The sequence below is a fragment of the Argopecten irradians genome, chromosome 9 (genome assembly GCF_041381155.1).
Source record: "Argopecten irradians isolate NY chromosome 9, Ai_NY, whole genome shotgun sequence".
Taxonomy (NCBI): domain Eukaryota; kingdom Metazoa; phylum Mollusca; class Bivalvia; order Pectinida; family Pectinidae; genus Argopecten; species Argopecten irradians.
This window is the reverse complement of record NC_091142.1, coordinates 8,718,134-8,736,664: the sequence shown is the minus strand read 5'-3', so window position 1 is coordinate 8,736,664 and position 18,531 is coordinate 8,718,134. Positions and strand designations below refer to the sequence as shown.

Genomic DNA, 18,531 nt, shown 5'->3' with positions numbered 1-18,531 from the left:
AGAAAACCCAAAAGAATTTCCGAAAATCAATCAAGTGGAGATAACTCCCGCGAGGTCACGAGATAGAACACGGGGAAACAGAAACTAGATAAGATTTGGGAAGTAGGACGTTTGATGAAGCTAATTAGTGAGGAGATAATCAATTACAGAAAAGGACACGTTATCCAATTATGATGCACGATTAAGGTAAATGTTGAATAATTCTCCTGTCGACTTGTCAAGCTTTTATTTAAAACTGGATGGCAGTATCATTATGATTTATGTGCATTTCTAGCTGTTTCTTAGAAAATATTGAGTTTTTAGGCAAAACTCTAAAATATTTAATACGCCAAAATATATTTGATGGATATTAATTTTTGCAAAATAGTCATAATTCATTTTGCACATGTAATAACCATTGACGTGTAATTATTTAAACAATTTATCCTACATAATGTACATACTGACATAGTAGATAAAAACAAAACGAAACCAGGGAACATTCTACTTATTCTGGATATACATGTATTATAGATATAACAGTTAACAGTACATACAGTCTATTTAGGTCGATATACATATAAAATTCTGTACATACCTTAAGGTTTAGTTCGATATACATGTGCAAGTGATATACATGCATAAGTGATATACATTTTTTGGCAGTTTCTGTTTTCTTGATTTTTACAGAGGAACAACTACATGTAATAACAAAGTACACTATCTTGTGGAGGTATATATTTGAAAAAAAAACCAATCCTGGTAATCCTTGATAATAATTAAGTCTTTTTCGGGTGCGGATTTAAAGAATGGACCATATGCTACGCTGCTCTCCATCATTTTTGCTGATTAATTATATATCTACAATTTAAATTTTTTTTTTCAGTAACTGAAAAAAAGATTGCATGTTTAATTTATGTAAATGCTTTTTGTATGATATTTAGATAAAATGTGTTTTAAATTGGTCTGTAGGTTCATGAACTTAAAGATTCTTCTGTTGTTTCTTCTTTGATGTCATGTTAATTGAAGTAGTAACCAATATCATTCCCTGACATGCCAGACCTGATGTCATATTAATTGAAGTAGTAACCAATATCATTCCCTGACATGCCAGACCTGATGTCATATTAATTGAAGTAGTAACCAATATCATTCCCTGACATGCCAGACCTGATGTCATATTAATTGAAGTAGTAACCAATATCATTCCCTGACATGCCAGACCTGTAATTAGGTGACCAAATGTAACTGTATGTCAATTAAAAATGCAGCCATATATCAGCTAAATCTAGTGCCCTATTTTTATTTTTATTTATCTATTTTATCTCATTTACCTCTGGTAAATAGTGTCATATATTTGAACTCCAGAACATTTTTGATATGATATTTTAAAATGTGTAGGGGAAGTTTTCAGCAAATAATACCTTCCCTAGTTTGAAAAAAATGGTGTGAAATAAGTTGGATCGAACAGGATTCAGGGTCAAACAATCCAAAATTATTGTCGTCATTTAGTCATATTGCTGTCGTCGAAGTAGATATCTGCATCATCATCACTGTCAAGGTTTACGTTAATGTCATCAGAAAAATCTCAGTTTTGTTAGAAAATCTTGAAGGAGGCATGCATATTCAAAATGATAGCTTATGATTGGTGTTGTTTTTACAGGTTTTTTATGGGACACATAAGAAGAAAGAAAATGTCAATGTGATGGATAAAAGTTTTAAGAACCTTTTAACAGTGATGCGACAGAATCAAAGTTGAGCACAACTACATGTTCTCTAAGTTTCTGATGCTCTTGATAGCTTGAACAAGAAGTATATAACAACTATACTGAAGGGATGTACAATACTGCAGTTATGTAACAGCATCATACACCTGGCTACACTACCGGTAGCTTCTGCAGGATATATATACTACCTTATTTATGAGAATACAGATGCAGTAGACAGTCACCCAGTCATTGAATTACATCTGGAGTAAACAAAAATCAAGATGTCTTCTCCAGATTTCTTGTCCGTTTGTTGTGTAAAAAATGTTTCTGAAACAGACTCGAAGAAACTGGAGGATGCAATGCTGATTGGACAGATAATGTTGATCATCACCATGGTGATGTGTGTTGTTTGTATTGTGGGCGTGTGTTATCTGGTGTTACCAAGGGGATACCCAGGATCGTCGTTATTCCGGAACACGTCCAATCGGTTGTTAGCCGGACCGAACTTAAACATCATCATTAGATGTATAGTGTCCTGTAACTTGCTAGCTACATTGGGTAAGTCTTTCAATAAATGAAAGATAATTTCAATGATTAAAGATGCTCCACCGCCGACAGAGCATAAATGATATTCATCATTTGAACAATAATTGGTGTTTAATCGTGTATATGTATGTCTAATTAACACAAAAAAAATAATAAAAAATAATTTATTTTCCTTTGGTAAAGGCGCAATCAGTACATCATTCCATATAGGATATAGTGCCACGAAATTTTTTCGGGATGCAATTAATTATTTTTCATATTTTTAACTTGAAGTAAAATTAGAAGCTCAAACTTTTCAACAGTCGTAATGGTGTAAAGTAAGTAACTTTTGTAACTGAAGAAAAATACTAAATCGTCTGCTCCTGTTTTTGATAGTGAAAAATTACCATTTGTCAGCGGTGGAGCAACTTTAAGACTTAATTCTTACAACCACATCATATAAATTATGTTTCAATATATTGTTCTAAATGAAACCTCAGTATACGGTATTCGCCCTGATTACCACCCAGAGTGCTTAAAATCTATAACAAAGGGGGATGCTTATCAGGAAACCAAAATGAAAGTTACATGTGGACAAACAAAAAACCTCTAAAAATATCAGCCATATTTTAACTTTTTCTGTAATCATGACACATTAATCTGTCACAGTTAACATGCATATGCCTTCTTTCCTTTGTGGCAATATGATTCACTTGTCAAAGACTCCGAAGTTCATATGATATCGGATACAATCATAATTGTAAAACATTGTTAAAACCATGGAGGGAAGGGGGTGTTTATATAACTTCAATTTCTTTTTTAGGAGAGGGGAGGGGCATTTATAGGGAGAGGGACGTACGCTTCTTACGGCAAATACAATCGTCGTCATTTCTTACTATTTAAGGATATATGATTATAACTGGACTGTATAATAAACCAGAAACTGGAACTCAATCACAATAAACCCTTTTCTCAATACAGATTTCAGGGTTGTTGGTATTGTGTGACTGCAATTTAATTATCTACCATATTGTACTGATTTTAGGGTTGCAGACAAAGTTATCTACTATATTGTACTGATTTCAGGGTTGCTGACAAATTTATCTACTATATTATACTGATTTCAGGGTTGTTGGCACGAAGTGTTGCATGGCTTGCTAAAGAATACCCCTCACCTCATTCTGTTGGTCTGGATGGTAAACATATTTTTTGTATCATAACTACGGTAAGTCCTCAATTAAAAGTTTCTTAGATTTTTAGCCCATCATCTGATTGCCTTTGATCCATCATTCATCCGTTTCAGATTCTTATTACAACAGTTTCTCAGATATTTCTTTATAGAAATTTAAGGTTCCCCTTTGACCGTAGTTGTGCATATCTAAAGACTGATCGTTAGCAAAATAGCTGACAGACAGCCATCATGGATTTTGATAGTTGCTGTTTGTCACCGGTGTTTCTTAGAAAGTGCTGAATGAAATTTCATGCATAGGTCCCTTTGTACCCTTGTTGTGCATCATAGCAATTTAGACCAATCAAACTGCAAGATGGACAATAGGCAGCCATCTTGGATTTTCATAGTTGAAGTTTGTAACCATATAACTCTGCAGTACTACGTAGAGTACTGTACTCAAATGATCTATCTCAAGTTTCTTGTGCAGGCTTGCCCTAGTAATGCATATTGCATTTCTAAGGGCCAATTTGACAACAAAGTGGTCAATAGGCAGCCATCTTGAATTTTATAGTTGAAGTTTGTTACTGCTATTTCTGGGAAAGCACTAAAGAGATCTGTCTCAAATTTGTCGACTTCTTTTGAATTGATCAGAAAACAAGATGGCAGACAAGCAGCCATCTTGGATTTCGACAATTGAAGTTTGTGATCATTATACATGCATGTATCTTAAAAAGTAGTAAAGTGATCTCTATGAAATTTTATATGTAGATTCCTGTCTGTAGTTGTACACCTAAATTATTAATATTAACTTTTGTCACCCATGAAAAAAAAAATCAATGATTAGACAAGTCCATTGAATATTAAATTTCAAGGGAGAATAAGTAAATCTACCAGTAAAAAGGAATTAAATAGAGGTTACACAATGAGTGGTTGTTGGATATGGAATTTATTCCACACGAGTGAGTTATTTTTTTGAAGTTACAAAAAACATGAGCTTTCCAACAACCACGAGTCCTGTGAACTGTTTCTACCACAACTATACCCGCTTTTAGCCGATAGAAATACAACAAGGATAAGTACGCTATCCAACAGCAGCTTTGACATCAAGTGGCGATCACAGCACAGCATGACATCACTCAATTATTGATGACCTTGACAAATGATAACATGACACTGAGAAATAAGTAGTTCGGTTAAAGTTCACCATGTCAGCCAATCAGAATGCGTACAGAGTTTATATCTCGTGTGGTATAAACAAATTGGTAATCAACAGCTGCATCGTTTATTTGATACCCTAAGAGTTGAATAACACCGCCTATTGTGGTAGAAAATCTTATGGAATTTAGTAATACATTAATGTTTCAATATCAGATTACACTAAAGTGAATTCAATGGCAATTGTTATTGACTATTATAAGACCACTTGATGTATGTCCCATGGGTTGTCACATAACAAGAGGACCAATATATGTATATATCCTGGTGTATTTTCATTTCCAGGTGTGGATTCAGTACTTTTTCCTGTGTAATTTTTTCTGGCACATACTCTATGCATTGGAAGCGTTTTTGGTCTCAAAAAACAAGGAACTGTAAGTATATCTTTCGTTGAGGTTGATATTATTTTATGAGTTTACTTATTAGTAAATACTGCTTGTCTGTAATCTACATTGATGAACCTTGGTGTTTTTCAGTAACCTGGCATTGAAGTATTTTTGTGGTTGGTTCCTTCCTGGTGCTTTTTGTATTGGAGGTGCTGCTATCACCTACTTCAATGGAATTGATAGGTAAATGCTTTGTACAGAAATACACTGGAACTTCTTAAATTCGAATTAAGATATTTTGAAATGCTGCTCTATTTGAATTGAATATATAGTTGAAATTGAAGTATATTAGAACAAATTGTAGAGATTATACATTGCAAATAGCAAATAACTAATTGAATACTGTATAGTAGTTTTCCATTGGGTGTAAAATTTCTTTATTTACTACATATTGTATTTGCATATTACAGAGTTATCTGCCCTTGCAGGTAGGTATTGATTGTGACGTCATGTGTTTGCGAGCCTAACGTCACACGTTTCTGAGAAAACAATGTGAATTGCGCTCACAAAATAATGACGTAACAATTGATACCTACCTGCAAGGGAGTTAACTCTGTTATATGCAAAGACGGAATAATCGCAGGGGATTATTTTAGCTAATTATCTTTGTAACCTTTTCAGCATTTACACGACAGGCTGTGATATGCAAAATCATGATTTTGATCAATTTTGTGAGGTGTTCAGTTTCGCGAATTTAAACCCCTACAAATATTAGCAACAATTCAATATACCTTGTATCTATTTGTTTATATTATTTGACAGGTGTTTACTTAGAGACAGGCTGACGAGAGATCTCAACTACCTGGTGTTCCTTGGTCCAGCTCTCATTGTTATCATTATAAGCCCCTTCTTCTTTTACAAGTCGGCCAAGGAGGGTAGGTATAGTGCTACATCACCTATGTCACACTATGTTACCATGTTCTTCAATCAATCAATCAGTCTTTTATTAATACATTATAATAATATATTCATATATAATAGTATATTCATATTCACTGTGTTTGTATCTCTTATGACTACTAAAGTGGAATTATCAGCCAAGCACATAAACCAAATGTCTGAACCTGCAATTCCTCTCGAACTGAGCAGGATTACCATTGCAACGACATGTCATCAGTAGGGTATATGGCAATTTTCACTTTCTTTGAATCTCTGCAAATATGCATGCACAATTATGTTATCAACTTACATATGACAAAAAAATCATTATAGAACTATATTAAGTGGAAAAAATCCACATGAAAAATATCCATTTTTACGGATTAATTCTATACATATAATACAATCAGTTCAGTTTGGTCATGTGATATGTTGGTCATGTGATATGTTAATATGATATGTTGGTCATGTGATATGTTGATCATAATGTGTTGGTCATGTGATATGTTGGTCATATGATATGTTGGTCATGTGATATGTTGGTCATGTGATATTTTAATCATATGATATGTTGGTCATAATATGTTGGTCATGTGATAAGTTGATATGGTATATGTTGGTCATGTGATATGTTAATTATATATTACAGCCAAGAAGGCCTTGATATGGCATTATGGCCAGTACACATCCACAGAGAGGAAACTTGTAGATGCCATTCACCTCAAGTTCATTTTAATCATGGCCACCTTCACTGTCTGGTAAGATAACTACTATCACAAGGAGACACATCATTGTATACATAGGGGACTAAAATGATGTTAGCTTTTACTGGGACCCATCTGACCTAATTATAACTTCTCTATGCGCCACAGACTATTTAAACTTTTCCTATGATAGAGTTTTCAACTTATATCCCATACATAATTTATGATGTTTCAAAAAAGAAGAGGGAAAGACAGAAAAAGCAGAGAAAAAATCTATCTTTCATTTACCCTCTTGATTTAGGTATGGTAATTTTATAGTGGTTGCCATTTGGGATCTCTTAAAAATGCTCCAACGCCGACAGAGCATAAACGTTACTCGTTATCTGAACAATAAGTGGTGTTTAATTGTGTATATATGTCTAATTAACACAAAAACAATATGAATTAATATATTTTGCTTTTGGTGCATGCACAATCAGTACTTCATTCCATATAGGACATAGTGCCACTGAATTTTTTCAGGATGCAATTACTTATTTTTTGATATTTTTATCTTGATGTAAAATTAGAAGTTCAAACTTTTCAATGGTGGTAATGGTGTAAAGTAAGTAATTTTTGTAACAGAAGAAAAATACTGATTCGTCTGCTCCTGTTTGTGTTAGAGAAAAAATACCATTTGTCAGCAGTGGAGCATCTTTAATATGTTAAAAACCCTCTGGGTACAAACCCAATAATTACATCTACTTTGAGCATAAAAATTAGGAAAGAAAAAATAGCATAGAAGGATAAAAAATACAATTAATGGAATTTGTTTGTGGTAGTTAAACTGATGTCTTTTTTTCAGTTGGCTGCCAAATCTGATACACTCTTCTATCATGATGGCTAATCCTGCCTTGTCCACCTCCATCGTATATACTACAGTCGTGTTCATGGTAAGTGTAAAGCTTCACAGCTAATTGTATAAGAACATTTATCCCATAACTATGCATGTTTCACAATGGAAAACCCATGTGATAAATTCCATAGCAGTTGGTTATCGTTTATGTTTACACACTCCAGTCTACGGCGCTTCTGATTGGTCAACTTCAAGATTTGGCTCTCAAATTTGGGTTACTTTTCATAGGGCATTTTCTTTTAAATAGCATTGTATTTATTGTTTAAACAGGTAGTTGCTTATTCAAAGTATTAAACAATAGGTTATTGGCTCTCTATTAAGGCACTATATTTTATGGCGGGAAGATATCACTACACATTGTATGGTGGTAAGTTTCCCTGAATGAAGACGAGAAAATGGTCACCACGGTATAAATATAGGGCTAAAGTTATGGGATAAATAAGTTCCCCAACGCGTGACTGTTGTTTATCATGTTTATCTAAACTCTCGTTAGTTAATTTTCAAATCTTTAAAAGACACTCGCTAAAGCTCGTGTCTTTTCAAAATTTGAAAATTAACTAACTCGAGTTTGATAAACATGATAAACACAGTCACTTGTTGGGGAACCTCTATGTCTATAATAGAGAGGAGGGCTCATTTTTAGTTCACCTAATCCAAATGTCAAAGGTTAACACAGTCAATACCGCAACTGTTCATCATCTGTTTGTCTGTCAACAATTTACATTATTCTTCATAACCACTTGTCGGACTGGGGCCAAAATGGATCAATTTGGCTATTTCCATGTAAATAACTTCATTGGTGGCATCCTTATCATGTGCGGATTCCAAATTGTACAAACAGATGCTTTTTACTTGTGTCAGTGCATATCTGGCCTTGTGGACAGGTATTGTTTGTGATGTCATTAGATTGTAAATGAAAATTATACTGTTTGTTATTTTGTTTTTTTTGTTTTTCTGAAAAAATATTATGTTAAATACCAACCTGCAAGGGCAAGTAACTGTAAAATAATTTATTTGCATGTTTCAGGGCCTTTTAAACCCATTACAAGGGTTGTTTTCGGCCCTGGTGTTTTGGGGTGTGCCCCAGGGAGCGATCAACTGGAACAGCGTGTTTCACTTGAGTGAGTACTCGTACCTGGACTCCAGTAATATAAATGCCTCACAGAGCCAACAACATGCTTCAGCGTCGCGTAGCAGCAGTGAAACGGAACCCCTCATCAGCTTCCGTCGTAAGGAGGAGTTCTAATTCATCAGTGGGCTAATGGTAGAATCCTTCGCTGGAGATGAATAGACACCTTGTATAGTGGGACAAACATTGTATGATGACCTACACATTGTATAGTATAGTGATACAGACGTTGTATGATGGCTGACACATTGTAGAGTATAGTGATACAGACATTGTATGATGGCTGACACATTGTACAGTGCTATAGATATTGTATAAATGCCTAAAACATTGTATAATGATAAACACATTTTAATCGACAATATACGTGTAATGTTATAGACATTAATTATTGTAATATCATAGACAATGAATTATGATTTGATAAGATGTTAATTATTTTTATTAGAGAAATTATAGATCCATGACATTAAGGAATGAGAACTGTCCATTGTTCTTTTACTTTATATGTCACAATATTTTTGTTTAGTTATATAGAATCTATGAATCCATGATCTGATTTATTTTTATATCAGCCCAGTCATATTGGGCTATTAGAATTTGTCTCTCTATCTCTGTATTACTCCAGCAATACCCAATGTGTCTTAGAAATTACTGACAGGATATATATATTTCTCTCATACGTATAGTTGTAATACTGGTTTATGCCATGAAATACACTCATGATGTCAGCTGACGCTGTATAACATGGCCATACCTATGCAATACAACTTCATGACGTCACTGTGTGAATAAAATCACTGTTTTCTCATTATTTCAACGTTATCTTCCGAAACTATGCTGGTTTTGCTATAAAGAACACAAGAAACAAAATTTGTGTTAAAGATATTGATATAGTTTTCATGTATGGAGAATGACTTGCAAATGTGGATTTTTCAATTAAAACTTTTTTCAAAATGGTGGGATCTCATAGATCTAATTGTAAAATTGTAATAAAAAATGTTATATGAGGTAGATGAAAGAAAAATACTCTTTCATAGATGGATATAATTATTTTTTATTTGTTTTCATACTAAATCCAACTTCCTGATGGACAAATACTATGAAGGAAAAAATCTGAGAATGGCGCGAAAACCTGACGTTATTATGACGTCACAATAGAGACGTCGATGTTGCGTATTGATTTAGAAAAAAATAATCCATTGGAAAGTCAATGAAATCTTACGTTTAAATGTGTTTTATGTTCTCAAGAAGCATGAAAAATTAATTATAAGCATTGATGTAACTATTTTAACTTCATCGGGTTATGAAATAAGTTTTGTTTGCAAATTTTTGTGAGAATCAGCTACGCGGATTCACTCAGGTTGCAAACGAAATTTCTTTCATACCCCGATGAAGTTAAATAATAGTGACATCAATGCTTAAATGAAGGATAAAAATCACAAAATGTTGTAAATCTCTTGGCAAGCCTCCGGTTTTACAACATTTGTGACCCTTAAGTAGAATATCCTTATCCTTCATATCCACACAGAAAGAGTTATAATGTATATATTTTCTTAATTGTTATGTTCTACAAATGTCCTTGTTCATTTGGATAACTATACAAAGAATCTATTTTACAGATCTGGAAATCAAAATCTCGCCTGTGGCCATATTGTTTTGCCTTTATTTATATACAGTGGTGTTTACATCATGATATTCAATTTAAATTGTATTTACTTATTTAGAAAGCTTGTCTCTAATGCAGTATATGATTTGTTGACTTATAGTATAGAAACAATGTTAACCCATTGACCCCTGAAAACTCATAGTGAACTCTGCCAACCTTTGCATTAGAAGATTTCAAATGTGTCTCCAGGGGTGAATGAATTAATCATTTCAATTAATTATAAAGTATTGTAAATACATGTAAACATGCTTGCAATAAGACTATTTATAACTGTTGTTTTTACCAGTTTAACAGATAGTTAAAAAAATCATAACTTTCATTTTAGTGATGTCGTTATTTAAAAAAGTTTTTCTTATGTTACTGCTTGACATTATTTAATATGGCATTTTTGATTCTCAAACTCTCATGTTCATCAGATTAGTTGTCAATCTAGATGCCAATAAGTCAAAAACTTATGTCACTATTGAAGAAGGCCTTGAAGATAGCTCTTTATCTCTTTGTTAAATGTTTGTTTATTTTAAAACTATGTTTGTTTTGTTTACTTTTTATTTTTACTTTCATGTTATTTAAAAAATAAATATTGCTTACAATGTACCACTATACCAATATCTTAAGGAAGAATCCTATTTTATTTTGTTATTGTTTTCCTTTAAACTCATTCACCCCTGAAGACACATTTAGACTCTTCTAAATCAAAGACTAGACCAGTCCATTATGAAATTCCAGGGAGATGAGATAAAATATGTGCAAGGTTGTGTGTATGATATATGTTTCTATATTTTATCACTTTTAACATGAAAAAAAACTGACATGACAATTGTTTTAGAGTTACTGTAATTTTATTGTGTAAACAAGTACATGACCTTACATTTATCCTAAATATTTAAATTTCTCACTAAACCTCATAAATTTTCAAATTTTGAAAGAAAAATACATGTAACCTGATAAACAACAGTCACTTGTTGGGGAATATCTATACATTGTTTTGTAAAAATATTTCAATTTCTACATTTTTATTTATTTTAACAGTTTTCAAGTTTTAGAAATTATTGTGTGAAAATATACTACTTAACATGATATATTGAATGTATGTTAACTAGTTACATTGTTAAAGCAGGTTTCACCGTTGATAAATATTTTTAAAGATGCTCCACCGCTGACAAATGGTATTTTTTTACTATCAAAAACAGGAGCAGACGATTAAGTATTTTTCTTCAGTTACAAAAGTTCCTTACTTTACACCATTACCACCATTGAAAAGTTTGAGCTTCTAATTTTACTTCAAGTTAAAAATATGAAAAATAATTAATTGCATCCCGAAAAAAATCCGTGACACTTTATCCTATATGGAATGAAGTACTGATTGTGCATTCACCAAAGGCGAAATAAATTATTTTACATTATTTTTTGTGTTTATTAGGCATATATATACACGAATAAACACCAATTATTGTTCAAATGATTAATATCATTTATGCTCTGTCGGCGGTGGAGTATCTTCAAAAGCATGGGAAAAATTAATTTGTGGTTTTCCTTTTTTACAGTGTATCTGACTAATACTACCCATATACCTACTCAAATATAGAAGTACTTTTGAAAACTTTCTTGACGTGTTGACCCTTAAAATCTTTCATGGTATTGAAATGATAACATGAAGGTACGCTCATGATTTTATTTATATATTTATTTTTGCCAGATATAATGTACTTTTGATGCAAATGTCTGTATTTATTGATAGCTTTTCTGTGTTATACGATATTGCCATTTGGTTATTGTTGCATTTAACGTACTGTGTAAAATAAAGTAAATATTTATGCCTTCCTTTCTTTGTTTTACTGAACAAGATGGAAATGAAACTTGAATAATGTAAACTTTTGTAGTCTGTGAATGAGCGGACCAGACAAACATTTATACATGGCCTAAGTTGGCACACATTTTTTGAGTTGATAATACATTATTTGCCAATTTCCAATATAAGAAATAGAAGTTTAATGTGCCTAATAGATGATTATTTCCCTGTGTATTGACAAGAAACAAAACAAAAAACTAACAGTTGGTTCATCTGGCTCAAGGCCATTGTCAAAAACAAGAAGCCCAGGAATTAAAGCTGAAAAGCTGATATTGTGCCAGTAGCTTGTGGAAAGAAAAGAATATATTAAGTATGTTCAAATGGATTACCATGGGCAGACCTTCATTCAAGTCACGTGGGTTAGATGAAATACGTCTACCTATGGATAATCAAGATACGTACCTAATTAACATCCCAAACTTAGTCGCCTTTTGCAATCATGCAATTTAGCAGCAGGTACAATTCTAACATCCTACGTGCAGTATATGTGTTGCTTTAGATTATTTCATGTAAAAACTTTTGAAAAACAGGAACTAGAAGATGTTTTTTTGACAAACGATGCTATTTATTGAATGTGACCCAATTTACCACTTCAAACCCCCGTCATCCAGTCCATGTAACCCTGTAATCTTCTTAACCAGGTTATATCAAGATGACCATTCAGCACTAAACATCAATCTCAAGCTATCAAACGTTGTAAAATATTTTCAGCAAAATCATTATAGTTTCTAATGCTAAAATAGAACAGATGTTTAAAGTGAATAGTTGGTCAAATAAAACCCCACTCTTAATGCATTCATTAGCCTTCCAAAAGTCCTCACATATCAAAACAACGGTCAAGTTCTGCTTATGTTGTCCACTATTTTGACCATCAAAATTATGAAAAAAATTATGAAAAAGCATTCTTTGAAAGCGAGGCTGCGTGGAAACGTCAACACGGAAATAGCCAGCCGGGAGGACATTTTAGGATTCCTATAATATAAATTAACTTCTCTGCCTGCAGAGCGATTTTGACAGGAAATTTTATTTTTCATAAGATATTATATTGGATATATTAACACAATTTTACCGACTGTGGCCTTTGCCCGACTATTATAACCTACTTCTTCATTTTTAACAGAAATTCACAAATTCATGATTTACAAAAAAAAAAAATGCAAATAATATAATTTCCACTCTTGTATTCAATTTATTGATGACAATGAAAACATCAATTTCCACCTTTTGATCTCTGAAATGATCCCAGAAAAAAACCCCGCTGATGTTCTGTTAGGTTCATGTATTTGCATGCTAATTAGTATGACTAACACTGAGTAGCGAAAGGTATAAACGACCCAACGCGATACCATCCTTGCAGCCAAATAAAAGTATGTCAAAATTGGACTTTGTCGAAAATTGGAAACAATTCACATCAGGAAATAACTTGTTTTTACATATAAAGTGGGCGTTTTGAGAAATCGTTGCTGGACACAAACCTAAGAGACGAGCTATCGCTAAGGTTTTGAAAAAAAAATTGATCTCGGAGCCGCACCTTACAAAAATATCATTGTTTCTGGGTTTGTGGCAACTCAACTTCGCTAGCCAAGGGTATTCAGTACGATACTCTTACAGAAAGCATATCGTTGTGAATGATGGCCCAAATATTTGACACCGTTCAGGGACACTTTAGACAGAAATGCCAGTGATAACGGTCAGTCTATTACAACAAATGGAATACATACCTGATAAGAATACATTCAGTTGCCATATTACACCTTCCAACATGGTGTCAAGGTGTTGTTTAGTAGTACTGGTGCTACTTTCTTTATCGGTAGGTTGTTCTTCATATTCAGTATTTACCGGTCAAACACGATTATTTCAGTATGAATTATTTTAATTGATACATTTTTTTTTATTTTCCTTATGAATGTCTGCTAATTAACATTAGTACTGTAGTGTTTTTCTCGTTCAATTTGCTTTTCCAATCGATGTTCTTGATTTCTTCTGAGATTTTTTTTCCATATTCGCCTTAGTACAACATTTATTTGTACTTTCTGCATTTTACTGTTGCATGGAAAATCTATAACTATCACTCCGCGGTCGCTTTGTCCTAATAGGCTCTGGTATTCTAGTGATAAGATGCAGATGTCTTTGTTGGACAAACAAGTTCCAGTAAGTCTGTGGTGTCATTTCCTCACCACCTTGTAGGTTTATTAATAACTTGTAGCATATAATTATTCCGTAAACATTGCACAAATTTGTATTCGTGCGTTTCCCTGCTGCCTCCTTTGGTGTTTTCCACATATCCCCGTTTATGTCTTTGTAGTCGAAGTCTCCTACGATGAGTAGTTTAGAGTATTCTTCTTAAGTTTGCATTATTTTCTGTTCTTCCACTGTCTCATCTATATACACCAAACGTTTGTTTATGTCCATTCAATGGTATTTCCACAAATATTATTTTCTTGTCATTTGGCTTGTAGTTTGATTTCTTTTGCTACAATTCTTTTGTTTATGTAAATAATTTCAATTTCATGTGTTACACTAATTTCTATTGGTTAGATCTTTGGGATGATTTTGCATAGTTCAAAAGAATTACACGTCAAATATTATAATGGCATACATATAGAACGTTTTCGCGGGATATTTAAAAAGCAGCACAGTCATTGGCCAAACTTGGCCAAATTGGCCATAAGATATCAATGTGCCACAACTGAATTTGTTTTATTGTAATATCTTTTGAGTTGATGAAGTCATAGACTAACTTTTTTATTGCGGGGGAGGGGGTTATGAAGTCATGGACAAAAAATGAATTTTTGTATAGAGATGAAAGGACATTCTTCATAGAGCAAAACACCAATGAAGAAGAATGTCCTTCCGTTTTTTGACTATGACTTTATCAACCCAATAGATACACTACAATGAAGAAAGTTCTGATTTTGTCTATGACTTCATAAACCCAAAAGAAAGTGAGAAGGGAGATAATAATAAGACACAAATCTCGTACATTTACGTGTTTTTACAATAAAACAAATGCAGTTATGGTGCAGTGATATCTTATAAAGTAGTTTATTTTGACCAATGATTGTGCCGCTTTTAAAATGTCCCGCTAAAACGTTTTTATAAGTATAATGTTCAAATTTTTCAGATTATGCAAAAATAACCTCAAACTTCTGTCCAATGAAAATGAGTCTGAAATTCTGACACATTTACACATTTATTGCATCAAGCTTGTTTTGTAGCTTAGTACATGTCAAGCCTGTAATACACAACAAGACTGTGGGTCAGATGAATGTTGTGTCACCAACAACCCGCCAAGGGGAAAACGGATGTCCATGTCAGCTGGACATTGTCAAACGCTCGGTCATCAGGGATCGGGTACGTAGAACATGGATATAAAATATCTTGTTTACTATTTACTCCGATAATAATTCAAATAATTTACTCCCCAGCAGAGATAGCTAAATTAATGTATTTAAGGATTGAACGCGATAATTATTTGTTCTATGGAACTGCATAAACCACGAAAAGGTGCGTACTTCCGTTACGGTCTTTACGGTCAAAAAGTATCAGGTAAGTCAAACTCTATGGTAACTGTACATGTAGGGATCAGATAGATTATACCGCATTGTCAAACTGAATAAATAACTCGTGTGTTCGGAAAACAAAGTGAATGTTAGATATACCAATGGCACATATAGCACAAGCGAGTATGTTGAAAACTTTTTTTACAAATGCCAACAACTAAAATTTAGAAAATTGACTTAATGTAAAAATTTAGAAAATTGACTTCATGTACTAGTGTATTCATGAATATCCATTTTCTAAATTTGTACATAAGGTCAATTTTCTAAATTTTAACATTTCCATATTATCACCATCTTTTTCAAGAGTATCAAAAAAGTACAATTCAATACAATTTAATGTTCAGGTTGTCTGGTGCGGTACATGTTTACATTCAAATCAGTAAGGCTTCTTGGTCCATACCTCGAGCTTTGTTTGCTCAAAATTTTCATGAAATAAAGACTAAACAATAGGATGGCTCTTAAATCTTGGCATACCCCTGATAAAGCGGGGAAGCCGTTTATTTTATTAGATTTATATTATAAGGAAATATGATTTTAAGTTTCTTGAAAAATTTTAGCGAAGGTGAGCGAAAATAACGCCGTTGAGCGAAAATAACACAACAAACATATATTCTTAAACGAAAACAAAGGATGAGGATTACAATATGCATGATACAAAGATATAGTAATAAGAATGAAAACAACCATAAATTCACACATAAAGGTTGGAAGGACGGGGTTGGTTGGAGGGATGTTTTAAATTTCTTCTACCTTCTAAAACAGTATGTAAATGCTGACATTTTTAGGAATATTCTCAATTTTCAAAGATGGCGTCTGAAGCTGTATGGATGGGGCTCTATAGTGGGGACTCCCTTTGTCTTACAAGGGCTAAATCAGGGGCTTGACCAATCAGAAGACGTATAAATCTACTATGGGGCTTACAGCGGTCAGTGACCTATGGCCAATCAAATTAGGACTAATTAACATATTTATTAATGGGAATCAATTATGTGTGAATCTTTATGGTACAAAAATATGTCTATGAATAGACATTTGTTAATGTTCAGGTTGTCTGGTGCGGTACGGCGGAGGCGTAGTGAATCCACCCAATGAGTTGGTATACGCGTGTCCATGTGGTGCAGGCCTGATGTGCAAGGGAATCGGTATTTCTGAAGTTCCATTAGGAGAAATGGGTAATTAGAGATATTTCATTTGAATCACAGTCGTCATAAAGTTGTCAATGAATCTTTAAAAGATTTAGAAAAAAAAATGAAAAAGATGACTGACCACTCCATACATACATTGTAGTGGAATAAGATGAAGACACTTTATCAAATAGGAGACACAAAATTCACATTTACCAAGACTAATTTCAATTAAAATATCAAGGATATGTCAAATCATACTTTAAGATACTAAGTCAAATGGGATTATTAAATTAGTAGAATATGTTGTAACTTAATGTGAATGACAGAAGTTGGCCAAGGCTTCAACATTAAAATTTAAAAAGAAAAAAAACATTTGATTATCAATATGAAAACTTGGAGCAGGGAATCCATAAAATAGAAGCTGTTGTGTATAATTGAAATTACGAATTTAATAATCGACATTTTTTGTTGCTCTAAGTGTCATCGCCAACATAATTAAAACCTGTAATTTACAGGGATATGAACATTAGTTAGAGCTTATATATTTACAGGGATTTGAACCATTTCTGCAATTTACTGGTGTTCATAGATCTAGATCAAAATTTGGTAGAGACACACCGGGTAAATTGTATGGAAATGTGACACAGTCGGTTTCCAAAACTCGGTTGAGGACAATTTTGAGTCAGATTTTTTTAAAATGAGAGTGGTATCACCTTAATTGGGCACTTTGTATAGCCGTGTATGATGTTTTTTAAAAGAACCATACCGACCTTTCCAATGGTAAAAGTCATATCTGAGAAGACCTTCTACCTGGGAATCGTCATGGCGAACTTTCCACCATTAGAATTCCATTCATACAGCATGTAGAGTAGGCCTTTGAGTTTACTGACCTTATATCTAGACATACAAAATGTCTTAACTAGTATTCGGTTACTGTAGTAACCAATCTTAGAAAAATTCTTAGGAAAACGATTTTGTAAAAATATTGACTTTGACCCCATTGTGACAAGAGGATGAAGCCGATACGAACAGTAGATGTAGTTCATTAAATCCTTGAATCATGGGAACTGGTCTTATATCTAGTACCATTATAACTCCTCGAAATCACCGGAATTCTGTAGATACTTGGTGATTTGATACAATCATAGCACTATCCAGGTGAGTGATAAGGATCCAGAGGCGTTTGTTTGTTGGTAAATACTTTGATATATTTTTTATCTGTTTGTTTGTTGGTAAACATTTTGATATTTTTTACCTGTTTGTTTGTTAATAAACATTTTGGTGTTTTTTGTTTACCTGTTTGTTGGTAAAAATTTTGATGTTTTTGTTTACCTGTTTGTTTATTTGTTGGTAAACATTTTTATGTTTTTGTTTACAGGTACATGTACGCATCACTAACGCGAATATTGAATGTTTAAATTGTTTGTAACTCTAAGGTCAAATAAAAAAATGTTGACATTTGACTTGTTGTAGAATTTTGTGATGTTCATGGACGAAATCACGCTTAGATTTTCCGCTGAAATTCTAATTGATTACCATTTACCGAAATCGTCTGGTACACAATATCATTGAGGGGACAGCGCGATATTCAGGGATATTCAATGACTGAGAGAGATATTCTACTCGACGGTACATCCCTGTTTTCTTCTTATCCATATATGATAGAGTATTTTTTCTCCCATACCTACACGTGTAATACTGGCTTGTCTTGGACAATACACTCATGTCGAC

At 33.2% G+C, this 18,531-nt stretch overlaps 2 protein-coding genes across 2 annotated transcripts; both read left to right on the top strand.

The window, feature by feature from the left end:
- The first annotated feature begins 45 nt into the window (after positions 1-45).
- On the top strand, positions 46-12,082 carry LOC138331334 (G-protein coupled receptor 143-like). Its single transcript, XM_069278876.1, has 9 exons — positions 46-186; positions 1,643-2,246; positions 3,341-3,438; positions 4,885-4,973; positions 5,076-5,168; positions 5,748-5,860; positions 6,514-6,622; positions 7,413-7,500; positions 8,491-12,082. Exons 2-9 carry the CDS (start codon positions 1,970-1,972, stop codon positions 8,707-8,709), a joined length of 1,086 nt encoding a protein of 361 aa, XP_069134977.1. The 5' UTR covers positions 46-186; positions 1,643-1,969; the 3' UTR covers positions 8,710-12,082.
- Positions 12,083-13,794: 1,712 nt separating this feature from the next.
- Positions 13,795-18,263, top strand: LOC138331333 (uncharacterized). The gene is made up of 4 exons (XM_069278875.1): positions 13,795-13,920; positions 15,329-15,464; positions 16,720-16,845; positions 18,179-18,263. Exons 1-4 carry the CDS (start codon positions 13,819-13,821, stop codon positions 18,196-18,198), a joined length of 384 nt encoding a protein of 127 aa, XP_069134976.1. The 5' UTR covers positions 13,795-13,818; the 3' UTR covers positions 18,199-18,263.
- The last annotated feature ends 268 nt before the right edge of the window (positions 18,264-18,531 follow it).

Bases quoted from the DNA above. Each gene is read 5' to 3' on its own strand.
- LOC138331334 (XM_069278876.1), top strand. From the start codon at position 1,970: ATGTCTTCTCCAGATTTCTTGTCCGTTTGTTGTGTAAAAAATGTTTCT. The intron at 6,623-7,412 runs GTAAGATAACTA...TCTTTTTTTCAG, and splicing joins ATGGCCACCTTCACTGTCTG to TTGGCTGCCAAATCTGATAC. The intron at 7,501-8,490 runs GTAAGTGTAAAG...TGCATGTTTCAG, and splicing joins ATACTACAGTCGTGTTCATG to GGCCTTTTAAACCCATTACA.
- LOC138331333 (XM_069278875.1), top strand. From the start codon at position 13,819: ATGGAATACATACCTGATAAGAATACATTCAGTTGCCATATTACACCT. The intron at 15,465-16,719 runs GTACGTAGAACA...GTTAATGTTCAG, and splicing joins GCTCGGTCATCAGGGATCGG to GTTGTCTGGTGCGGTACGGC. The intron at 16,846-18,178 runs GTAATTAGAGAT...TTTTGTTTACAG, and splicing joins AGTTCCATTAGGAGAAATGG to GTACATGTACGCATCACTAA.